This window comes from Pseudophryne corroboree, chromosome 1 (genome assembly GCF_028390025.1).
Source record: "Pseudophryne corroboree isolate aPseCor3 chromosome 1, aPseCor3.hap2, whole genome shotgun sequence".
Lineage (NCBI taxonomy): Eukaryota > Metazoa > Chordata > Amphibia > Anura > Myobatrachidae > Pseudophryne > Pseudophryne corroboree.
In genome coordinates this window covers 745,430,394-745,457,219 of record NC_086444.1, presented here as the reverse complement: position 1 = coordinate 745,457,219, position 26,826 = coordinate 745,430,394, and the positions used below count along the sequence as shown (strand labels likewise).

The 26,826-nt window shown below is 45.1% G+C and overlaps 1 protein-coding gene across 4 annotated transcripts in view; it reads left to right on the top strand.

Moving 5' to 3' along the window:
- Nucleotides 1–26,826, top strand: part of LOC134909523 (excitatory amino acid transporter 1-like) — a 144,288-nt gene that overhangs the window by 64,671 nt on the left and 52,791 nt on the right. For all 4 annotated transcript variants that reach the window (XM_063916495.1, XM_063916504.1, XM_063916522.1 and 1 more), the window contains 4 exons: nucleotides 12,283–12,533; nucleotides 19,740–19,877; nucleotides 20,565–20,769; nucleotides 23,652–23,694. In XM_063916495.1, the coding sequence (XP_063772565.1) occupies nucleotides 12,314–12,533; nucleotides 19,740–19,877; nucleotides 20,565–20,769; nucleotides 23,652–23,694 (606 nt within the window). In that variant the 5' untranslated portion in view covers nucleotides 12,283–12,313. The remainder of the gene's footprint in view (nucleotides 1–12,282; nucleotides 12,534–19,739; nucleotides 19,878–20,564; nucleotides 20,770–23,651; nucleotides 23,695–26,826) is intronic.

The window sequence follows — 26,826 nt, the reverse complement described above, 5'->3', positions numbered from 1 at the left end:
AACCTATTACAGGTGTCGACTAAGTTACTGTCGACCATTAGTGGTCAGCCTAGACACAGTCGACCTAAGTCTGGACGATTCTATGATCCACACCCTATGTTGCTCCTAGGCACATGCTTATTTAGCTCATGTGAAAACACGTTCTGTATATTCTGCAGGTCATCACCCTTAAGCCATGCTGAAATTGAGCTTTTTTCCAATAAGCTTGCTTGATTGATTGATTGATTGATTGATTTATGTATTTTAATAACAAGCAATGCAAAGATTTTATAGTATACTCACTAAAGGTGTGTGCACACAGTGAGATTCGGGCTAAACCCCGATTCTCACTATGTGATCGGGACTAGGTCGGTATTGCAAGCAAAAATGACTGTGCTTGCGATACTGACTATGTACGATTTTGGCTAAGTGTCAATTTTGACTATCTTTTACACTAGATAGTCAAAATTGACTTGCCTGCACAGTCTATCTGGGCTTGAGATACCGACTTCGCGGGACTGTGCATCGGCATCGCATCGGAATCGCATGCTGATTTTCACCTTGCGATCTGCACTAACTTTCTTTGCGATTTTGACTATATAGTCAAAATCGCAAAAAAATATCTCAGCGTGTATACACACCTTAAGTGGAATATATTCAAAATAACATTTTCGCTATTTTGACCATAGGATTTAAAATGGCAATTATATTAAAGTGATACATTGTGCCGTTGTATAGCAGATCATTTGGTGTGTATGGCGAATGCAGTGTATCATTACATCACATTGCTGGGTTGCACTGTGAGATGGTGTGTACTCCGCTTCAGTCTGTACTTACTAAAAGAAGGAAACATACTATCAAAATGTTACAGGTTTTATTATTTTTCAGGTTAACCTATTCTAGACTGAAGGGGTTCCTTCATGGTCTGGCTAAATTTCAAGTTTTGGCAATGTGCATGTTTAACCAGGAATATTTTTTTCTGCTTTCATCTTTTATTTGTGACAGAGAGCACTTTTCACTATTCACTGGAGACAGAGGGAGAGGGGGCATGCCAGCAGCTAATAAAAATCTGGCCATTCCCCCTCAGTGACTGTAAACGGGGGGGGAGGCGGCACGCTATTGCGGCACTGCCACGAGGCCACGCCCATTTAGATAGGCCACACACTTTTTTGGACGCGAGTACAAGAAAGTCCCGCTTCTCTCATTGAAAAGATTGGGTGGTATGAATTAATGTGGGGGGAAAAAAGTAAAACCAGGGGGTAAATTTACTAAGATGGGAGTTCTATTTAAGATGTGATGTTGCCCATAGCATGGTTGCTATGGGCAACATCCCATCTTAAATAGAACTACCATCTTAGTAAATTTACCCCCCCCGGTATAATTAAAAAAAATATTTTTTCAACTTTTACTGAGTAAAAAAGAATTTAGCATTATTTAATGGTTTTTAATCGAATGCCATTCTGAGATGGGATAAAAGGTCAGGTATTGCAGAACTACCTCAATACTTAAGTAGGCTTTTTTTTTTTTTTCTGTGTGTTTTTTTTTTTTTTTTTTTAAACAGGCTCCGTATTTAGCTCTTTTACTACTTTCATGACCAAATGGAACACATACGTTTTAACGGTGGCCATGTCATGATCCAGTGGGATCCCAGCTACCAGTATGCAGGCAGCGGGGTGAGCACTAGAAAGCCCCTTGCGGGCACGGTGGGTCGCCGTGCTCACCACAGGTTATATTCTCCCTCTATGGATGTCGTGGACACCCAAAGAGGTAAAAAAAAAGTCTGTGGCGCCGGTATTCCAGTGGCGGCCAGAGCTGGCCCCAGCCAATTTGATGCCTTTAGCAAGATTTTGTCTGGTACCCCCTAGCCCCGTCGCTAATTCTGCATCTGACCCAGCAACACTCAGGCAGTGGGGCCCACCAGGGGTTTATCCTGTGCCCCTGTGGGTCAGTTCAACTCTGCATAATGCACCTTACACCTTTTCCCCCACATTAGTAATGCGCATGATACACATAATTCCACACAATATGCCCCACATTAGTAATGCGAGTAGCTTTTTTTTTTTTTATATAAAATATACTTTTGCTTGCTGGCAGTCAGTGTGTGCGCCGATGCAGCTCCCTGGATCTGTGACTGCACTTTGTGAGATGGGCGTGGCATGAAGGGTGGGTGGGTGCTTGCGCTTGCACCTGTTAAAGGGGCACAAGTACAAGGGATGTGACCTCCACAAGGTCCTTTGCAAGCCTAACCCTTTATTTTTGCTTGCTGGTTGGACACAGCCAGCTCAACTTGCTGGATGGACACAGATGGCAGCAACAGACCAATTACAAACATGTAGCAACTGTCCATTCTCTTCAATGTTCAGTGTGTTTGCTGGTGTCTGTTACTCCTGGCAACTGCATGCCCTTTATTTTATACTGCGGGAGCGATATGCTCTGTTCTCCAGTCTGATGCATCTGCATTGACGTTTCATATAGAAATAGCGCAACGCAACTTAAGTTGGCCAAACATTACTGACCATGTTATTGTGCTGGGTGACAGGGGAATTTTACGGTGTGGACTGACTGAGAAATTAAGTGTGGGGAGAAAACTTCCCATGTTACGTCCCTGCAGACACCTGGGGTTTGCACAGGCATAAGCGACACACACAGGATGGCAGGGTTCCACTCCCTCATGTGCACACTTTAAGCACAAGCAATATAGGTGTGAAGATATCGGGTTCCAAATCACTCGGGCACGGTGGTAGATGAAAAACCAACAGTGGTTTATTGAACAGAATGGGTTATTACAGCTCAGCACATTTCTGTAATCCAATTCCACACAACAATTCCCACCACAAACTCCTGGCAGAACATTGGGGGTAATTCTGAGTTGATCGCAGCAGCAAGTTTGTTAGCAATTGGGCAAAACCATGAGCACTGCAGAGAGTTAGATTTGGGTGTTTGTTTGTTTGTTTTTTGTTTGTTTCTGTGCAGGGTAAATACTGGCTGCTTTATTTTTACATGACAATCTAGATTCCAGTTTGAACACACCCCACCCAAATCTAACTCTCTCTGCACATGTTATATCTGCCCCTCCTGCAGTGCACATGGTTTTGCCCAACTGCTAACAAAATTGTTGCTGTGATCAACTCAGAATTAGGCCCATTACTTCTTAGTCTGCGAGCAGAGAATCTCTCTCAGCAACACAGAGTCCCAGATAAATCCAATATAATGGGTTTCACAGCAGATCCCTGGCAGATCATTACTTCTTAGCCTAGGGTCAAAGAATCTCCCCTTCAGCTCCCTGGGTAGCTCTACTTAGACCCCCAGAAGCTTCATATTGCAGGGGTGTATGTGACCTCTTTGTTTTAGGATCTTACAGCATTGGAATACAATACATATTCTAATCAAGGTGATTACATCAGGCAGAGAACCACCCTGTCTGGTCAGCTCACTTTTAGACAATAGGGAGTAAACAAAAAGGGACAATGGTACCTTATATGACTCAACCTTTGAGTGTCCACTGTGGTGTATGAAAACAATAGGAAACTAGATCTAACATGAATACATTATCTAAAGGGTAACAGATAACATAACACAATTGCATATATTAACAATATTAAGGTTGATTTAAACACAGTATTGGGTGAGCAGCAATGGACATGTTATGGAGAATGAACCAACAGACAAATTGGATGTGTATTGATATGGGTATAAAAAGTAAATTTTCTACATGGGAAATGAGGCATAGCTATATTAATTGTCACAGACCTCATTTCCTCACAATAGGTAATTTCAGTATTATGTGGAACAGTCTTCCAAAATACACATGTGGTATCATAAGGAGCCATCCAGTAATATCCTTATATAGTCAGTGAAAAGGTCACAAGTCCAGGAATTGCAGTTACCAGGTTTCTGCTGTCTGAGGTCTCACAAGTCAGGGGCGTTCAAGCATGTCAGCAGGATCTAATACTATCAGGGAGTTTAAGGGACTGTCTGCAATCTGCTTGACAAAGGTAACCAGCAGTCTATACAAGTACTGACTGAATACATTTGGAAAGTAACAGCTAATTTGCAGACGGTCCCTTCCTACATGAGATACTGCAGAGACATGCTTGGATGCCCCTAGACATGCTTGCATGCCCTTAGCAAATGCTTAGCCTGTCTATAGCTAAGGCCGGCTCTGGCGGCAGAATTTCACCACCTGTCGGGATTCCGGCATCGGCATTGTGACCGCCGGGATCCCGACAGGCAATCTCGTGATTGCCTCCCCTTTTAAACAAATAAACATTTTTTACATAGTTTTCCATTAGGGGAGGCCAAGACACAGAGACTTCACTGGATTTCCTAGCAACAAAATGCATGATCACGTCCACATTGTGAGAGTCTCAATGAGCCAGAAAACAGAGGCATGAACTAAAATAATCTTTTCCCGCCCATTCATGGAACCATGTGACTGCCCTGGTGCATTACTACTGATACAACAGGAGTATATGGCCACTGTTATGGTCCTCCATTTATCTACATAAGCTCTTGTGTCCTATGCAGACTGCACTGATACACACTATGGGGGTAATTCCAAGTTGATCGCAGCAGGAATTCTGTTAGCAGTTGGGCAAAACCATGTGCACTGCAGGGGAGGCAGATTTAACATGCGCAGAGAGCAGTGGCGGATTTACCGCTAGGCAACCTAAGTGGTTGCCTAGCGCCCGCCGGGTCAGGGGGCCGAAGCGGGGCCCCCGCTCGTGTCACTGAGACACGCTGCCGCTCAGTCCGGCGGCAGCGTGTCTCAGCTGTCAGGAGAGGAGAGCGCCCGCCAGCGCGGCTGTGTCTGGCGCGGCGGCATATAGCGGACTTCAAACTAGCCGCCGGTTCGTGAGCCAATCAGAAACCGCCGGTCCGCGAGCTCTGATTGGCTCACGAACCGGCGGCTGGTTTGAACGAAGTCCGCTATACGCCGCCGCGCCAGACACAGCCGCGCTGGCGGGCGCTCTCCTCTCCTGACTCACCCGTCCCTCACAGCCGGAGCCCGGAGGAGGAGGAGCAGCAGCAGCAGTGCAGCAGCGGTAAGCAGCTGCAGCACTGGCTGCTGTGGGGGCAATTGTATACTTGGCACTGTGGGGGGAAATGGCTGGCACTGTGGGGCATTTGTATACCTGGCACTGTGGGGGCAATTGGCTGGCACTGTGGGGCATTTGTATACCTGGCACTGTGTGGGCATTTGTATACCTGTCAGGTATATAATTGCCCCCACAGTGTCAGATCCACAATTGCCCCCACAGTGTCAGGTATTACCTGACACTATGGGGGCAATTGTGGATCTGACACTGTGGGGGCAATTGTGGATCTGGCACTGTGGGGGCATTTGTATACCTGGCACTGTGGGGGCCTTTGTGCATCTGGCGCTGTGGGGGCATTTGTATACCTGGCACTGTGGGGGCATTTGTGGATCTGGCACTGTGGGTGTGGGGGCATTTGTGGATCTGGCACTGTGGGGGCATTTGTATACCTGGCACTGTGGGGGCATTTGTATACCTGGCACTGTGGGGTCAATTGTGGATCTGGCACTGTGGGGGCAATTGTGGATCTGGCACTGCACTATTGGGGCATTTGTCTGTGTTTCACGTCCAATTTTAATTGGCCACACCCATTTTTTGGCGCGCGCGCGCCATGGGGCACAGTGCCTCTATGGGGCACTCTCTGTCTGGTTGGTCGCCGCTTAGCCCTACCGGGAGTGCACACAGACGCTCTCATTCCAGTGAATGGGGCGCGTGCGTGTCACGGACACGTGCGCGCCCCAGACGCGGTGATAGGCCCAGGCACAGATGGAACTCCCTCTGTAATGTAAGGGGGCATAAGTCAGAACAAAAATATAGTGCTATGGATTGTTTGAGGTAGGGGGGCCCCAAATCGGTATTTCGCTTAGGGCCCCATGAGGTCTAAATCCGCCTCTGGCAGAGAGAGTAAAGGGGGGTACTCACGGAGCGATCGCTGCTTAAAATCTAAGCAATCTGACTAGATTGCTTAGATTTTAAGCACGATCGCTCCGTGTGTAGCCCCCTCAGCGATAGCGATGCGCAGCCCCGCGCATCGCTATCGCTGCTGCTAGATTGGCCTGCATGCAGGCCAATCTAGCGGGTCGCTCACTTCACCCGCTGGGTGAAGTGAGCGGCCCCCCCGTCTCCCCCCGCACGCTCAGCACAGATCGCGCTGTGCTGAGCGCCGGGAGAGATGTGTGCTGAGCGGTTCGCTCAGCACACATCTCTCTGCCATCGGCCAGTGAGTACTGGCCTTTAGATTTGGGTGGGGTGTGTTCAATCTGCAATCTAAATTGCAGTGTAAAAATAAAGCAGCCAGTATTTACCCTGCACAGAAACAATATAACCCACCCAAATCTAACTCTCTCTGCAAATGTTATATCTGCCTCCCCTGCAGTGCACATGGTTTTGCCCAACTGCTAAAAAATTTCTTGCTGCGATCAACTTGGAATTACCCCCTATGTGCAGTGCATGAATGCAGTACTGCTGAGTGCATGAAATTAGATAATGAACGTGGGCTTTTGATGGATCAGTCTTTGCTCACAAATGAAGTCCTGCTTTTAGTTTTAATGTGTGAAAAACATGTCCCAGTGCAATGTCATGAATAAATATATAATTTCTCTGAAAATAATTAGAGTAGATTCTGAAATCCTAGTACAGTGGCACTTTTTTTTTTTATAGATTACGCACTCCATTTTTAGTAGAGTTATGTAACAAGGCATGATGTAGATGTGATATTTAATGGTATAAAATCATTGAATGTCTGTCTCTACTAGGTAGACCTGTGAGTTCTCCGTGGGGGGTAAAATGAGCAAATGTTTTATAAGAGAGGGAGGAAGTTGTTTTTACCTTATAAATGGAAGTATATAACTCCCGCAGTGCCTTGCTTATTAATAATTCAGAGATCTTCCTATATACACTCTTCATGAAAAGATTAGTTGTAAACAGGAGATCATGTCATTGGCAATTGGTGTAGTTAAAATAGGAATTTTAAAGTTCCATATGTCAACAAAAGGGCAATTTCAGTTGTTTTGCTTTTCATACCCCACAATTTGATATTTTGGGTGACCTTTGCGCTCCTAGAGTCCCTCCTCTAGGGGTACGAAGCAGTTGGTACTGGAGGTGTCCTGCCCTTCACTTATATACAGTATATTCATTATATAGTTAAATGGTTTGTGGCAGTGCTGTGCCTTTGGCAAGGAGTAGGTTAATTGGATGTTTGATAGGTGTAAATTATACAATTGTGACCCTTTCAACACATATTGTTGTTTCATTTACCTCTATTAGACCTCCACATTCACCCAATCCTAGTGAATCCTCAGAAAGAAACACATGGAAAGCGTCTTTGCAGAAATGCTGCAGAGACATTTCCTGCTCAAGAACAAACATTTATCCTTTGTTGTTAAGAAAATATAATCAAACCATAGAAAGGCCTAAAAGCATACTTGCCATACTTACCTACTTTGCTGCCTCCTCCTCCAGGAGGAGGCAGCGTTGTAGGTGCATGGGGGAGTGGCCGGCAGCAGGATGGGCGGTTCGGGGGCGTGGCCAGCAGCAGGATGGGCGGTCCAGGGGCATTGCATCAGGGTCGCGTCATCGTGACTCCACCCCCCGCTGTGCTGTGCCGAGAAACGAGGCGCAGCATAGCGGGGGGCGGAGCTACAATGACGCGGTTTTTGGGGACTGTCCCGCTGTCCCGGCCGCAGTGTCCCGCAGTGGGGGGGCAGTTGGGAGGCTCTGTCTGTCGCTGCCCTGCTTAGCAGAGCAGCGTTGAATAGACGCTATACGCATGCGCACAGCGTCTATTCAGGGGGAGTCAGAGGGAGAGGGGGCATGCCAGCGGCTCACAGAGCACTGGGCATGCCCCCTCAGTGCCGAAAACGGGGGCGTGGCTCACGATCGCGGGTCCTCCGCGAAGCCATGCCTCCTTTTCTTAGTTCATGCCCCTTTTTCGGCAGCGCGCGCAGCGGAGCCGCGCGTGTGTCCCTATTTGGAGAAACACAAAGTTGGGAGGTATGATGTATGATTGCCATCACCTGTGGTGAGCTAGTTGATTGATAAGAAAGGCGTTTCACCACAGGTGATGGCAATCATACATTACCAGGAAAGTCCAGGAACAGAGCATTTTCTCCCTCATGGAGAGGGTCAGGTAGGCAAGTATGCCTAAAAGTACCATAGACCAGTGGTTCTCAAACTGTGTGCCGTGGCACCCTGGGGTGCTGCGGGACCCTTGCAGGGGTGTCCTGGGTTGGTGGTCCAGGACAAATTCAAACTATTTATTGTCAATGTAATAGGCAAAAACAGAGCTGGTGGCTGTCAATCATAAAATATGTGGACAAACAGAAGTGAATCTTGTCCTTCACCACATAATTGAACCTAAGGAAGACGTATAAACATAATTTACTTATGGGGACATGTACTAAGCAGTGATAAAAGTGGAGAAGTAAGCCAGTGAAGAAGTTGCCCTTGGCAACCAATCAGCTGCTCTGTACAATCTGATAGTATGCAAATTATACATGTTACGTTGGTGCTGATTGGTTGCCATGGGCAACTTTTCCACTGGCTCACTTCTCCACTTTTATCACTGCTTAGTACATCTCCCCCTTTATTTACTGTTTATTTCTAACTTTCTCAATAAGCAACTTTTGTCCTAGGGGTGCCGTGAAAAAAATGTCACATGCCGCCACCACTAACAGATGCTGAAGACACGGTGCGGTGAGTACTAACACCGGGGTCCCGGTTAGCTGGTCCCCAGTGACAATGGCGGCATAAGTGCGCGGCGGGCACCTGGCTGCGGGTTGTGGTGCCCGCTGCGGACACCCACACTGGCAATGGTGTAATAAGCCAGTATAAACTTATTAAGGGACCGCGCACCGTTATGGGGACGAGTCTTCGCTCAGAGGCGCAATTTCCAGCTGCTGCTGACATCCAGGCTGCATGCAAAGCACTGCTCCTCTACAGATCCTGCTAAATCACCTTGTACTGTACCAGGGGGATTTATAGAAAGGGGGAGCATATAGGTTAACACTACCATCAGCTGCCTTATCTAGGGCTCTGGTTTATGCCCAGCAGAGCACTGCTTTGACTGTGTGGCATTGTGTGCTGGTCTCATCCCATTCCCTATACACTGTGTTTTTTCTCTCAAATACTGTGTGTGATTCTACTGCGTCAGAAAGTCTGGCAGAAGGCTGTGTACCTCTCATGCAACACAGTTTTCCCCTTCACCGGGGGGATCTCTCCTATGTACTCAGTGTACTCTCCCTTCACAGAGTAGTAGTATACAAGAGTGGTTGGAATCATTTAAAGAAATGATTATTAACATTACTACAGAGTTGGTTACTGCCAGACAAGAAAGGCAGATCCTACTGAAATCTGTGGATGATTTTTCTTTTGTAGTCAAGGCTGCTGACCACAGCTGACACCCCCCCTGCACATCCCCCCTTCTTTCTGGTCTCTCATAAATGCATACTCCCACATGTACTCCAATCTGGTTCTGATAATGACATGCCAGATTTGGATGAAGGGTGAAGGTGAGGAGAACAGGGAAGGTGACTATACCCTGTCTCAGGGTGTGGAGGCCCTAATTTGTTCTATTAGGGAAGTCCTCAACATACCGGATAAGGTGACTGAAGTAGAGTTTTTTTTTTTACTGTAAAATCAAAATCTTCTGCCACCTTCCCTGTCTCCAAATAATTAAACTCACTCTTTAAAGAGGCATGGGTCAATCCTGAATAGAAATTTCAAACCCTAAACGGTTGATAAATTCTTTCCCTTTCCCGCCTGTGGATAGGAAAGTATGAGAGAGCCCCCTGTGTGTGGATACCTCAGTGTCCAGGCTGTCACGTAATATTGTGCTACCTGTACCTGGTGCTATCTCTCTCAAAGACCCAGCTGACCGTAAAATTGAGACTACACTCAAATAAATTTACACTGCAGTAGGTGTCGCACAGAGGCCCACCATTGCTTACGGTTGGATCACTAGGGCTATGGTCAAATGGTCTGGTAATGTAATTTAGGGGTCTGACACGCTGCCTCAGGATAAGATCCTGACTCTACTGCACCATATCCAAGATGCTGCTAATTCATGAGTGAGGCGATCAAGGAGATAGGCCTCATTACTGCCCGTTCCACCGCTATGGCTGTCTTGGCTCGCAGAGCCTTGTGGCTGCGACAATGGACAGCGGATGCTGATTCCAAGAAGGGCGTGGGAAATCTTCCTTTTACAGGGGATGCCTTGTTTGGGGAAGAACGAAACAAGTGGGTTTCTCAAGCAACGGCGGGTAAGTCTACGTATCTGCCGTCTGCTGTGCCTCCGGCTAGACGTCCCTATCCAGGGCCATCTCTAAAGTCCTTTCGTGTGGCCAGGTTTAGAGGCTGAGCCAGAGGTGCCTCAAATGCAGCTGGAGGAAATAGATAAATCCTGCAAACCAGCGGCTGCTGGATCTCAGGCCCAGGCCTCCGGATCCTCCTCCACTAAGCCTCTGTGTGACAGTTGGCCCCAGCTGCAGGGCTTTCAGGTGGGTGCTCGACTACAATATTTCACCCAGGTGTGGACAGAATCCTGCCGGGACCCTTGGGTGAGGGACCTCATATCCCAGGGTTACCGGTTGGTATATCAAGCACTCCCTCCTCACTGATTCTTCAAGTCAAGCTTACCAGCTTCACCTGTAGCAAGAGTTACCTTGCAGAACGGCATTCAAAAACTGCTACAAACACGGGTGACTGTTCCGGTCTCCCCTCTGTTTCAAAACAGGGGATTTTATTCCAGCCAATTTGTGGTACTAAAAACTGATGGTTCAGTGCGGCCGATCTTGAACCTCAAATCTCTGAACCCGTACCTACGAGTGTTCAAGTTCAAGATGGAATCTCTAAGAGCGGTGGATATTAAGGATGCATATCTACACATCCTGCTATGGCCCCCTCATCAGGATTAAATGTCTCAAAATAGTAAAAATAGGCAAATATAGCCAGCAGCTATTTAGCAAAAAGACACAAATTATTTGGACGAATTGATCAGATTGCTAAAGCCTCATACACACTAGACGAGATTTTGAAAGCTCTCGCTCAGAATGGCTGATCTAAGCGAGATCTTTCACAATCTCATCCAGTGTGTACACTAAATGTCGTTAACGATATGCGCTCCTGCGCATCGTTAACGACTCCCTCCCTCGTCTGAAGATGTACAGACAAGGGAGGTAATTGTTGCAGCATGGCTGACGTTCCCCCCGCGCCCCACCGCCATCGCTACCTGTCCTGGCTGCATCGGCAAGTGTGTATGCACTTGCCGATGCCGCCCCCCCCCCCCCCTTCCCCCCCACACACACACATACACCGGGTCCACTGCCGCCAATAGCGGCATCGGCGGGGAACGGATAATGTGTACTGGACTGAAAGACTAAGAACTACTCACAATGGTATAGTAAAAATTCATATGCTGCTTATGCAGCTCATCAACCTGTTGTGGCTGGTTTTCCCTTGCTGCTAAATATTACTGTTTTTGTATTGCCATATTAGCTCCTCTGTTTTTCCTCCATGCAGCAGATGGGACTGACTCCTTTTTTGCATGTGTTTTGTCTTTCTTCTTGTTCATGCTCTAGAACATTTCCACTCCTTTTTATACAATATATCCCTTATTATTTGCAGTACTGACAGAAAATATAAAGGGTTAGCATCCCTTTAAGGTAGTAGGTGGCTTTTAACACTCACTCAAGCATTTCCCAAGCTATTGTAAACTATATGAGTTCCGGGTTCCTGCCACATGTACGTTCGTTATACTGTAAGACACATGAAATTCGTTTTTCAGTTATAATGTGTGATCGTTTACCAACGCCTTTTACAAGTTCTGGTTTTTCCAAACATTCTTCAGTGTCTTTAAAAGAGCAACAATCAAGCAAACGAACGGAGAAGCTAAGTATCTGTATGTGTGTGCCAAACTGCTGACATGTCAAGGAACAAACTGTATTTCTGTAGTTATACCCCCTGTGAGGAAAGTATTGTGTCTCTTGTTTTAATAATGTAACCAGAAGAGAAATCTGCTAAATGGACCTTCAGTTATTGGCGTTATCCACGCAAAGATAATAATGCAGTCCTGGTATAGTAGCCCAGTAACAGGATAAATGTATTTCTTTCCGTCATTTTTTCAACTGAAATCCTAATACTTATTACGCTATATGACAACACTTGCGTTGGCACATCTTCATTGCCATAAATCAACTTTTTTTATTTTTTTCCTTTTATAAAATCACATGAAACAAAGGTCTTACCTATTTTCTAATTTTTACCACAGCTATATTTCCTAAATCAAGCGTCACAATTTCATGATGAGTGAGAAAGATGGTAATGCTGACAGCCTGTTCCTAAAGGAGGACTCTGCAAAGGGGGTAAAACCAGAAGGATGTGTTCACAGCTGGCAACACGCCATGCGGAAGAGAGCAACGCGAGCTGGGAAGCGAATGCGCAAGGTGACACTGGGCAGTGTACGTGGATTCCTGTGTCGGAATGCTTTTGTGATACTCACCATCGCAGCTGTAGTTCTGGGTATGATATTTTGTGCTGTTGTCTTTATTGTGATACACATTTTTTACTACTAAATCAATCAATCATTGCTGGAAAGTTCTGAAAAGCTGTGTCTTAGGCCGGGTACACATCTGCATGATCAACAATTGTGCCGTTGAACGGTGCAGTTTCTCTTTGCTCTGGACCATAGCAGATTGCTGGTACACAGGGGCAAACGCAGGATTTTCATGGGGAGTTTCCGTACACACACGCATATATGAATATATATGTGTGCATATATAGATAGATATTCGGCAAAAACAGTGATCGGAACTTCTATGAGATCTTAATAATGAAACCACATCATAGCATGTTGCCTAGATGGTAATGGTATATATGCATACATCTGTACATACACATAGACCAGGCCTGGCCAACCTGTGGCTCTCCAGATGTTGTAAAACTACACATCCCAGCATGCCCTGCCACAGTTTTAGCCTTCCCTAATAGCAAAACTGTAGCAAAGCATGATGGGACTTGTAGTTTTACAACAGCTGGAGAGCCACAGGTTGGCCAGGCCTGACATAGACAAACATACATGCACACATACTGTAGTATATACACACAGCATACTTACAAATACACACATAGCATACATACATACACATACACATACACACAGCATACTCTCTCACATAAAAATAAAAAACAGCCACTATACATACAAAAATTACAAATGCCACCATAACTTACATAAAGTACAGAGGTTCCATAACTTATTCTAAATGCTGCTTCCCCCTCCACCCCCTCCCGCCCCCACCGGCTACCAGGTCACTGGCCAGCTTCATTCATTAACGCCCCCCCGCCTCCTTCCTTTCTCCGCTGCACCCTCCCTCCTGACACACACCTGCAGATCAGTCTCATCAGACAATTACTGTTTCACCCAGCCAGCCCAAAAATGCCTGAGAGGAGCTGCCATGGGGGCGTGGGTGGTTTCCAGGTATTTGGAACCCCCCCTTTGTGTGTGCGTATGGTACATATTACACAATGGAATAAATTCCGCAACAACATCTCTTTCCGTCCTTCATTACACTGCACCGGGCTATACACAATATATTCTGGATGGATGTGCAGCATGGCCAACCGGAATATGTCGCATGCGACCCGCAGGACTGCGCAATCGTGCATACACGTTAAATAATATGCATGATTTGTCACTTTGATATGGAAAATTGTGCCCATATCACTCTAAAGTGGACCCGGTCTTACATGTCACCCATTGAGTGTTATTTTATAAATGAACAATGTGCAGTGATAACCCAATCTGTTACATTACCAACTATTAGTTAAAGTATAAGTTTGTTCAGTATGAGTCCCCGTACTTCCCTAATCGTTATTAAATAAAAACAACTAATCAAATATGTTTCGGTATATGAAATATCTTCAGTGCTAAGTTACTGACATTATAACGTACTTGTTTTACGTACATGTTTATGATGGTCATTAAACTATGGGGGTGATTCAAGCTTGGGGAGAGATAAATAACCAACCAACCAACCAATCAGCTTCTAAACTGGGCACTCACTAGAACGATATATTGTTAATTTGAACGATGAACGATATATCGGTAAAAAAACCCAAAAACCTTTGGCGCTCCCCCAAAGATTGGTGTAATCTACTGGAGTCTCCACGGTGATCCGTCGCTAAACGCTCCCCCTCCCCAGCGCCTGCACCTCTGTCAAGTTTTTTGGGGGGGGGGGCATGCTGCCCCCTTGCCCCCCCCCCCCCCATTCCGACACCCCCTGGCTGTGTGCACGGGCAACCTGCCGATTGCTTGTACATTGGCTCCAGGTTATGACATCACAGCTGGTTGGGCAAATTCAAATGCCAGCCAAGTTGTGACATCTGCACAAACAAATTGAGCGGCCTATTGATAAGTGTTATACTCACCTAATGCTCTGTTGGCATGATGGCAGATACTGTATATCTGTATATCCAGGACCAGCGCTACCCAATCAGCGGAGTCAGCTCTCCTCGCTCTGCTACACTGCTGCTTTTCATTGCCGCTGTCAGCCGACAATTGCCCCTGGCCCTCGCCTGTCAAACTGTATGACATGCAGTGGCGCCGGCAGCGTGAAGCACGGTGTCCCAGGTCAGGCTAACATTCCCCTGGAGAACCCGCGATGGGGAAATGCAGTCAAACGCGCTAGCCACGGAGGAAGAGACAGCAGCTACATCCGCGCCTGGAGCTGCAGCCACAGCAAGGACCAGTCATGCCTCTTCACCGCCCAGTAAGTGTAGAAGCCAGGCAACCTCAACCCCAAAATGCTCAGGGAGAGGGAAAAATGGACAGTGAGCACCCCCCGAGCGTTTACTCCAGAAACCACCAGGGAAAATAGAGTTATAAGAAAATTTAAATAAACTGTGCTAATTTTAAAAGCAATTTAATATGCGTAAATAAAACCACACAAATTACATGTAGGACAAGATAATATACATATACAGTTGTGCTCATAAGTTTACATACCCTAGCAGAATTTGTGATTTTCTGGCCATTTGTCAGAGAATATGAATGATAACTCACAAACTTTTCTTTCACTCATGGTTAGTGGTTGGGTGAAGCCATTTATTGTCAAACCACTGTGTTTACTCTTTTTAAATCATAATGACAACAGAAACTACCCAAATGACCCTGATCAAAAGTTTACATACCCCAGTTCTTAATACCGTGTATTGCCCCCTTTAACATCAATGACAGCTTGAAGTCTTTTGTGGTAGTTGTGGATATTTTCTCAGATGGTAAAGCTGCCCATTCTTCTTGGCAAAAAGCCTCCAGTTCCTGTAAATTCTTGAGCTGTCTTGCATGAACTGCACGTTTGAGATCTCCCCAGAGTGGCTCAATGATATTGAGGTCAGAAGACTGAGATGGCCACTCCAGAACCTTCACTTTATTCTAGTGATGTACACCGGAAATTTTTCGGGTTTTGTGTTTTGGTTTTGGATTCGGTTCCGCGGCCGTGTTTTGGATTCGGACGCGTTTTGGCAAAACCTCCCTGAAATTTTTTTTGTCTGATTCGGGTGTGTTTTGGATTCGGGTGTTTTTTTACAAAAACCCCTCAAAAACAGCTTAAATCATAGAATTTGGGGGTCATTTTGATCCCATAGTATTATTAACCTCAATAACCATAATTTCCACTCATTTCCAGTCTATTCTGAACACCTCACACCTCCCAATATTATTTTTAGTCCTAAAATTTGCACCGAGGTCGCTGGATGGCTAAGCTAAGCGACCCAAGTGGCCGACACAAACACCTGGCCCATCTAGGAGTGGCACTGCAGTGTCAGACAGGATGGCACTTCAAAAAATAGTCCCCAAACAGCACATGATGCAAAGAAAAAAAGAGGTGCACCAAGGTCGCTGGATGGCTAAGCTAAGCGACCCAAGTGGCCGACACAAACACCTGGCCCATCTAGGAGTGGCACTGCAGTTTTCTAGCGAGAGGATGAGTGCTTCCATCCTCATGTGAATCTGAACCACTAGCCATGAACATAGGCCAGGGCCTCAGCCGTTCCTTGCCACTCCGTGTCGTAAATGGCATATTGGCAAGTTTACGCTTCTCATCAGACGCTTTTAATTTAGATTTTTGGGTAATTTTACTGAACTTTTGTAGTATACTTGCCTTTCCCCTCCTACTATATACTGCGCACAACTAAAATGCAGCACAGGTATGGATGCATAGTATACTTGACGACACAGAGGTAGAGCAGTGGACTACTGTACCGTACTGCTATATATATACTGGTGGTCACAGCAACATTCTGCACTGTCCCCTCCTACTATATACTGCGCACAACTAAAATGCAGCACAGGTATGGATGCACAGTATACTTGACGACACAGAGGTAGGTAGAGCAGTGGACTACTGTACCATACTGCTATATATATATATTCTGGTGGTCAGCAAATTCTGCACTGTCCTCCTACTATATATACTGCGCACAACTAAAATGCAGCACAGGTATGGATGGATAGTATATTTGACGACACAGAGGTAGGTAGAGCAGTGGACTACTGTACCGTACTGCTATATAATACTGGTGGTCAGCAAAATTCTGCACTATCCTCCTACTGTATACTACAATGCAGCACAGATATGGAGCGTTTTTCAGGCAGAGAACGTAGATATTTTCAGCACACTGAGCACAGATATTTGCAAGCACACTGAGCACAGATATTTGCAGCACACTGAGCAGATATTTGCAGCACACTGAACACAGAAACTGAGAGAACGCTGCACATCCTCTCGCTATCATCTCCAATGCACGAGTGAAAATGGCGGCGAGGCGCGGCTCCTTATATAGAATACAAATCTTGCGAGAATCCGACAGTGGGATGATGACGTTCGGGCGCGCTCGGGTTAACCAAGTAAGGCGGTAGGATCCGAGGCTGCCTCGAAACCGTGTAAAATGGGTGAAGTTCGGGGGGGTTCGGATCCCGAGGAACCGAACCCGCTCATCACTACTTTATTCTGCTGTAGCCAATGACAGGTCGACTTGGCCTTGTGTTTTGGATCATTGTCATGTTGGAACGTCCAAGTATGTCCCATGCGCAGCTTCCGGGCTGATGAGTGCAAATTTTCCTCCAGTATTTTCTGATAACATGCTGCATTCATCTTGCCATCAATTTTGACCAAGTTTCCAGGGCCTTTGTAGCTTACACATCCCCAAAACATCAGCGATCCACCTCCGTGTTTCACAGTAGGAATGGTGTACCTTTCATCATAGGCCTTGTTGACTCCTCTCCAAATGTAACGTTTATGGTTGTGGCCAAAAAGTTTAATTTTGGTCTCATCACTCCAAATGACTTTGTTCCAGAAGTTTTGAGGTTTGTCTCTGTGCTGTTTGGAGTATTGTAAGCGGGATGCTTTGTGGCATTTGCGTAGTAATAGCTTTCTTCTGGCGACTCGACCATGCAGCCCATTTTTCTTCAAATGCCTCCTTATTGTGCATCTTGAAACAACCACACCACTTTTTTTCAGAGAGTCCTGTATTTCAGCTGAAGTTATTTGTGGATTTTTCTTTGCATCCCGAACAATTTTCCTGACAGTTGTGGCTGAATTTTTTGTTGGTCTACCTGACCGTGATTTCCACAGAATCCCTCATTTTCCACTTCTTAATTAGAGTTTGAACACTGCTGATTGGCATTCTCAATTGCTTGGATATCTTTTTATATCCCTTTCCTGTTTTATACAGTTCAATTACCTTTTCCCGCAGATCCTTTAACAATTCTTTTGCTTTCCTCATGACTCAGAATCCAGACACGTCAGTGCAGCACTGGATGAAAGATGCAAGGGTCTTTTCCGGAGTCCAGAAACTCACTGACCTTTTATACACACACACTGATTACAAGCAAACAGATCACCCGTTTGTGTCAACTTGTGTGCATGTTATCAGGCCAAAATCTCCAGGGTATGTAAACTTTTGATCAGGGTCATTTGGGTAGTTTCTGTTGTCATTATTATTTAAAAAGAGTAAACACAGTTGTTTGACAATAAATGGCTCTACCCAACCACTAACCATGAGTGGAAGAAAAGTTTGTGAGTTATCATTCATATTCTCTGACAAATGGCCAGAAAATCACATCTGCTAGGGTATGTAAACTTATGAGCACAACTGTGTATATGTATGTATGTATGTATGTATGTGTGTATGTATGTATGTGTGTGTGTGTGTATATATATATATATATATATATATATATATATATATATAATCGGCATCAATGTGACATTGTGTGTATTGAAAAACAGTCTAATAGATTTTAATGCTAACATTCAGAAAGTGTCTGAAAGCGGATGACAGTATAAATGAATAACCGTTTTGCCTGTCTACTTATTGTTGCATACACAATGCATTCACTCTCTGACCACAGTACAAGTATAATCTGCTTCAATACACCTGGGGCATCAACACTTATAAATTGATGACTGGGAGCAGGAGTCTTGAAAAAAGTTGTGTTAATAACCTGTGTGCAAGGATACATTTGCTTGTTGTTCCTTGACCAACCATATGGTGTTCTGCAATGAAATTACACAATTCAAATAGAGGTAGCGGCAAAAACTCCATGATGAAGCTGTATCACATATGTAGCAGCAGTTACAAATTTTCTAAAGAACAGGCAGTCAATCCATGTCCCATTAGGGAATGTCCAGACAGGGTAAGAGATGCCCAATGTAATAGCAATAAAAGTGCTGTGTGCTGGTGGCTATATACCCATCATCCTCAGGTGAAGCTAATGAACTGCGCAGCGGATGATTGCTGGAAGGCTTAAGCATTACTGCAGGGTCCCGGGTGTTTGCTGGGAAACTTACAGAGTAATAGCAGAGTGCTGGGTGAGGTACGGTGGGTGGGGGAGCGCAACCCCCTTCTCTCCCCTCCTGTGGGTTATATGTGTATAAAAGACACTACTACTGTGGGCATTATGTGTAAGTGGCACTACTACTATAGGCATTACGTGTAAGAGGCACTACTTTAGGCATTGTGTATAAGAGGCACTACTGCTGTGGGCATTATGTGTAAGGGGAACTACTACTATAGGCATTACGTGTAAGAGGCACTACTTTAGGCATTGTGTATAAGAGGCACTACTGCTGTGGGCATTATGTGTAAAGGGGACTACTTTTGTAGACATTATGTGTATAAGGGGCACTACTTTGGGCATCGTGAATAAGGGGCACTGCTGTAAAATGTGTACTACTGTGTACATAATGTGAATATAGTGCACTGATGTGTGACGTAGCGTAAATTAGGAAAACTACTATGGCGTAATATGAATCGGGGGCACTACATGCAGTGTAATGTGAATAAGATTGTGTTACTGTGTGGCGTAATTTGAAATGGGGTACTATTGTGTGGCCATGCCCCTTCCTTGTGAGACCACACCCCTTTTGCACGCACTCTCTGTTTATTAAATATGGGAGGGCGCAAATTTATACAGTAGTTTGCAGAGGGGCACTGAACACCCTAGCACCGGCCCTGTATGTACCCAACTTAACTGCCATTTTACAGGCTGTGTTTGAAAAAAGATAGTAAAGAGCTAATTGGTTGGTATTTTCTCTCTCCCCTTAATCTCTCACCAAGATTTAATGAATTTCACCCTACATCTTAAAAGTAGTCTTGACACGGGTTTTCAAGTCACAAAATTTGAGCCTACCTGTTTTGTAAATGGGGATTCTGTGATTTTTCCAGGTATTGTGCTGGCCTTTGCACTGAGGCCATATAAGATGACTTATCGCCAGATCAAGTATTTTTCCTTCCCTGGTGAGCTGCTTATGAGGATGCTGCAGATGCTCGTTCTGCCGCTCATAGTGTCCAGTTTAGTTACCGGTAAGACTCAATGTCTTGTTTCCATTGACCACCAATAAAGATCTGTATTATCCAATAATTTGCATTACGAATCCTGCCAGTTCTCCAAAAGCTGATTCTATGTTACAAGTAGACCAATGTTTACTAACAGTATGTTTTTTTCAAGTGTTTCCAAATTATCTAGCTCTGTTTAATTCTCTGGGTGCTTATGAGTAGAAACCTGTTCACACCGCTAGTTGGAACTGGGTTATTGCCGGGGGTTCTCCTCTGCCGGTGATTTGAGCCCACTCTCCATACACAGGCCCCCGTAACCTGGTCTTCCGGTGTTCAACCCAGGTCGCTACCCAGGTTGGATTGCTGAGTCACTCAAACCAGTTTTTCTCAGGGGACCCTTTCAACTGAGCTGGCAATAACCCAGGTCAAAAGCTTGGTGTGAAAGGGGTATAACGAGTGTACGGAGACCAGTTTTAGTCTCACTTGTGCTTTGTATTGTAATTAAAAAATGCATACATACAAGTAGAAAACCCACATTTTATGTTTTATTCGTATAAGCCAGAAAATCGGTGTTGTCACTAGTTTTGCATTCACTGGATGTATTGCTGTTTACCTGTTCCAACTGTATCAGCATGTTAACATTAGCCATATTTATCAGATGGGCATTCATTTATTTGCAGTGTTCCTCCTTGACAATGAAATTATCTGTTATAGGTATGGCATCTCTGGACAGCAAAGCGTCTGGTAAAATGGGCCTTCGTGCTGTGGTATATTACACTGTAACCACCTTCATTGCTGTTTTTATTGGCATTGTCATGGTGATTATCATTCATCCAGGCAAAGGCTCCAAGGAGGGCATGACATCCCAAGGGAAAATTGAGAGAGTACAGGCTACAGATGCCATTTTGGATTTAATACGGTAGGAACTCTGGATTTCTGCAGGTAACACAATAGAAGAGGTTCCTGCTCTTTATAACTAGTAGCTCAGTGGAATTCCTGAAAATTAGCAGTTTGGGTTGTAGGTTGCGCTTTCTTTTTTACTGTCTAAAAGTTATTGGGGTTTCTTCAGTTGTGGTTGGAGTGGCATCCTGCACCGCAAAGTACTAATTGTGCTTGTGCTGACGGGTCCTGCGAGGCAGGACGCAGGATGGCAGCAGACTGTCAGTGATAACAGACTGCTGCCATTTGGGGGGCTGAGAGGGGGTAGCGATGGCCATGGTTTACCAAAACAGAGGCGTGTTGCCACAGTTTAGAGGATGGGAAGAGTCCAGGGATTTCCGTGGTTGCACAGATATTTCCCGGCCTCTGTGGCCGGTGGCTTGCGTGTTCCCCTTGTGTGCTGCAAGCTGCCCGATGGTGAGTGAGAGTTCTGATGTCTGCATCCTAAGATGCATCTCAGATCACTACTACAGCAGAAGGAGTCTTGTAATAGACACCTCCTGCTGCATTACCATACAGAGCTATCAACTTCAACCACATCTGAATTAGACCCATTGTCTATAGTATCTGTTTATTCTGAACTAGTAATATGGACCTATGTTGGGTCACCCCAGCCCTACTTTTGTGAACAACACACTTGTCAAATTGCCCATGTATTTATTTTGTCATATTGAATGCACAACATACTGAATGAAACAACATTATATTCTAATGTTTTTGTATTAAGTCTATGTGATCTGCAAGAACATGTCAATATAAAGAAGTGATATTACAGCATCTAGCTCATATGGCTTGTAGTCTTGGAGTAAGAGTAATATTTCAGGGTAAATCTGGCAGTTGTTGATTTTTTTCTGCTTCTCTTAAATGTAATCAACCCCTTTTAACCCGTTATTGGGGGTGAGTATAGTGTTGATTTGCTTCACTTATTGTTATTGGTGGTATTGCCAATGCAGTTGTGGGGGATGAAAACTTAGTGAAGTAAATCGACTCTATACTTTGAAAACTACAATGTCACCAGTAGGGCCAGTTCTACTCTTAAGCAAACCTTGGTGGTCCCCTAAGGCACAAGGAGTAATTTTACTATGCTCCATGTTTACACGAGCTGGCAAACACGGGAGTGTTAGGGCATTTTTTAAAACACAGAAATTTACTAAAGAACAAACACAGGAGGTTTGTTCAAATAGGAGTACAAAACACGGGTGTATACGGACATGTGATCAAATACACCATCGGCAAAACTCTGATGTACTCTCCACGGACAACACTGAAACACGGGAATTTACTTACAATTGTTTTTGCAATCACACCTGTGTATTGAGCAAACTCAGAGCAATATAGACGTCCCGCTCAGCAGCGTGCCTGCACAGATCAGTGATATCTGTAGAAGAAAAAAAATCTGTGTGACCCCCCCCCCCTACCAAAGCATAACCAGCCAGTCCTGCTTCTAAAAATACAGGGGTGGGGGGGAATGACCAAGGTCCCCCTGTATTTAAAGAACCAGCGCTGGGCTCTTAGATTGGTCCTGGTTCAAAATAAATGGGGGGTGGGGAGACATAGGGGGCCCCGTATTTTCTAACCCAGCAGCGGGCTCCTCTTAGGAGGTAATGTCACAGCTGGGGGACATGTTTATATTGGTCACTGAGGCTATTGCATTATCCCCCCAACTAGTCATCCGTGGGCGGGGCACCCCACTCCTCCAGGGTGCCCCAGCCATGGCTGACTATTTGGAAGGAGGTAAAATTACGGCTGCAGGGACCGATATAAACGTATCCCCTAGCTGTGGCATTACCTCCCTGGCTAGTGCAGCCCGGTGCTGGTTTCAACCTCAGTCATTTTTCCCCTGTATTTTTAGAACCAGGACTGTCTCAAAGAGCCCGGGGCTGGTTATGCTTAGGGTAAGGAACCCTACACACTTTATTTATTTATTTATTTATTTATTTATTTATTTTTTACTTATTTTTCTCACTGATCCGTGCAGCCTTCATGTACGGGAGCGTTTGGCTTCTGGCAAACCCAGCAGACAAACATGACTATCAACACCATCAAAAGACCAGTCAAACACAGGATCATAGTAAATTTCCGTATTTTAAAAATAAAAATACACTCCTGTCTGATCGATATCATCTGTGTTTGATCTTAATCAGACATTGGTAAAATATGAAACTTAGTAAATTTACCCCTAAGGTTTCGTAGGCCACGAAATCTATGAGTAATGTCACTTATTTAATATTCTTATTTACCTTTTTGTAAGCCCACACTAACATAGAGAGTCAGATATTCTACCATCCCCAGTAAGTTCACGCATCCTTCACCAAAAAGGCCCTCAGCGAGTTATCAATACGGTCTGGTGATGATTTGAGGATATGCAGTACTATGAAGTAATAGATATCACTGAAAATAAAATGAACCACTTTTCAGCATCTGGGCAGCTAAACATATTGCACTTATTAACTACATCCACTACACATCCAACAAGAGGAATAAACATTTTCAAATAACAGGGTAGTGTGCACAAATGAAATGTAATTTGTTGGCAAGGGCAAAAACAGCTGACTTTAATACCACCAGCTAAATGTTAAATGAATCAATAGCTTGACTTGATTTCCCGCTGCTCTGATCCTGCAGAGAGACACCAAGCCAATGAGCACTGTAATCTACAGTCATCATTAACTGTTACAGTGCCGTAATCATATGAAATTAATTTAGTTCCTGTACATTGAAGAGCTTTCATATCCAGTAATTCATAGACTGTATGTGGCTGTGCGGGCTTAGAGAGTAGGAAGCAAGCTGGGTGGTTTGCAAGCTGTGTACGTCGCCGTGGTTTTATTATTTAGCATGTAACTTTATTTTCTTTTCTTAAAGGAATATGTTCCCTCCTAATTTGGTGGAAGCTTGCTTCAAACAGGTATGTATTTGAGAAGAGACGTGGTGGTCAGTCTGTCATTTCTTTGGTGTCACAAACCTGCAATAAATATTATTTCCTTTTCATACAGTAGTACTTGAAAGTTTGTGAACCCTTCAGAATTTTCTATATTTCTGCTGAAATTTGGCCTAAACCTACCTCAGATTTTCACACAAGTACTCAAAGTAGGAAACGAGAACCAAAACAAACAAATCAGACAAAAAATTAGACGGGCCAATTTTTTTATTGAGGAAAATTATCCAATACACATATCTGTGAGTGGCAAAAGTATGTGAACCTTTGCACTCAGTATGTGGTATGACTCCCTTGTGCCGCAATAACTGCATGTAAACGTTTCTGGGAATTTTACCCCATTTCTCTGTAAAAAATAAAACAACAACTCTGTTATGTTGGTGGTTTCCTCCCATGAACTGCTTGCTTCAAGTCCTTCCACAACATTTCTATTTGATTAAGGTCTGGACTTTGACTATTCCAAAACTTTTAATTTATTCTTCTTTAACCAATTTTTTGGTCAAATGACTTGTGTGCTTTGGGTTGTTGTCTTGCTGCATGGCCCACGCTCTCTTGAGATGCAGATCATGGACTGATGTCCTGACATTTTCCTTTAGAATATTCTGGTATAATTCAGAATTCATTGTCCCATGCAACAAAACAGGCCCAAACCATGATACTACTACTAACTAGAGATGAGCGTGTTTCACAGATGATATGAGGTTTTTATGCTGGAATGCAGTGTTCTTTCTCCAAACCTAATGCTTCTCATTTAAACCAAAAAGCTCTATTTTGGACTCCTCTGTCCACAAAACATTGTTCCAATAGCCTTCTGTCTTGTCCAGGTGATCCTTAGCAAACTGCAGACAGGCAGCAATGTTCTTTTTGGAGAGCAATGGCTTTCTCCTTGCAATTCTGCCATGCACACCATTGTTCAGTGTCCTCCAGATGGTGGACTCATGAACATTAGCATTAGCTAGTGTGAGAAAGGCCTTCAGTCGCTCAGTGGCGCCACAACAGGGGTGTGGTTGGTGCGGCCCGCACCCGGGTATCACCTGCCGAGAGGTGGCACAAGTTCCAGCTCCTCTTCAGTGACAGGAACCAGGTGCTGCACTGTGACATTACGTGCAGCACCCAGCTCTTGTCAGTGTGCAGGAGCCAGCACCGGACACACACTGGTCCCCAGGTGCAGCCCGCAACCCCCAGGACACCCAGAGTGACAAAACGGAGGTTCAGGCCATGAGGCCACACCCCTACCCATGAGGCCATGCCCCTACCTTCTAGGTCACGTCCCCTTTTTGCCATCGTGCTGCATTACCCCCTCCCTCCCCTCCGCTCTGGGTGTCACCAGTGACGGTGACGCCTCTGCCTAGAGGTTATCTTGTGTTCCTTTCTGATCTTGCTCTTGATCATTATCTTGCTCCTGGCGTGATGTTTGTTGGTCAGCAACTCCTGGGGAGGGTAATAATGATCTGGAATTTCCTCCATTTGTACACAGTCTGTCTGACTATTGATTGGTGGAGTCCAAACTACTTTCCAGCCTGGTGAGCATCAACAATTGTTCTTCAGAGGTCCTCAGAAATCTCCTTTGTTCATGACACTTCCACAAACATATTGTGAACATCAGACTTTGATAGATCCCTGTTCTTTTAAAAAGATAGATTGTCCACTCACACCTGATTGTCATCCCATAGTTTGAAAATACCTGACTCTACGGGTAATTCAGGCCTGATCACTAGGGGGCGTTTTTGGCATCCCTGCGATCAGGTAGTCGCTGTCTACAGGGGGAGGGTATTTGCTGTGTGCAGGTGTGTGATCGCATTTGTTGGAGAGCTGCACAAACATGAGTTTGTGCAGTCTCTGCTCAGCCCAGGACTTACTCTGCTTCTGTGATGATCGGGGTCGGAAGCTGACGTCAGAAACCCTCCTTCTGAATGCCTGGTTCCTCCTGCGTTTTCCTGGACACTCCTAAAAAACGGTCAGTTGCCACCCAGTTGCCTCTTCCTGTCAGTCACCTTGCGATCGCCTGTGCAATCGCTTTTTTCGCACCATCCTATCGCTATTCACCGATGCCCGGTGCAGTCGTCGGTGCAGCGATAATTGCTCTGTTGCTTGATAATCGGCCATTGCATACAAACATGAATTAGGCCCTATATTGGTTCACTTTTTTTTTTCTTCTACATTTGTATACTATACATTGGTGTTTCTATGATGGGTACAATATGTGCGGTACACACGGGCCCCTGGGCACACTGCATCTATGTCTTAATACCATTTCAATGTCCTGTGTCGTGTGCTGCAGCCACGGCAAAAATCACTGCCAAAATGGCTACTGCATATGTGCAGTAAAAATAAGTCTCCAGAACATGGTGGGTGCCATGCTGGAGCTTACCGCGCCGTGGAGAGGAGGGGGTCCATCCGGAGTCTGTACACAGGCACCTTCCCCTGTTAAAACGCCCCTGATACTATACTTCCATAGTAAGTTGTACAATCCATAGGGTTTTCTGCATCATCTCCATATGCACAGTCATAGCATAATGCTTTCATTAATATACTTGTGTTCTTTGAGGCCCATTTATCAAGAATCACATATTGAATGCGATCTAGGTGGCATCTTACCATCCAGGATCGCATTGCAATATGTGATCCCTTCAGGTGAATGTATCACCTGGCATCCACAGGGACAGGGGCTCTGAAAAGAGCCTGTCCCTGCGATGTGCTCTCTGGGCTGCTGGTGGTCCTGTGCATGCACGATCAGACATGACTGCAATGCACCAAGACATTTCCGGTGGAGGGTTCCTGGGGAACCCAGCCGAAACCGCTTTACCGCAATCTGCAGCCCATAGGCTACAAAGGGCTACCACAATCAAAAATTTGCGCTAACTGCAGGGAACAATATTGGGAATGCTTTGCATTCCAGATATTGATACAACGGGCAGCATCGCATCCCCCAAAGAAACCTAATGGGATGCGGCTACGGGTGGAAATGGAGGGATCGCAGCAGTTATTGGAGAAACCTGCTGCGATCCTTCCTTTTATTCATTCAGGAGATTCCTAATATTAGCGGCTAACCCCCGAAAAGACATATCCGCAAATATCATTTGATAAATAGGCCCTTAAGGC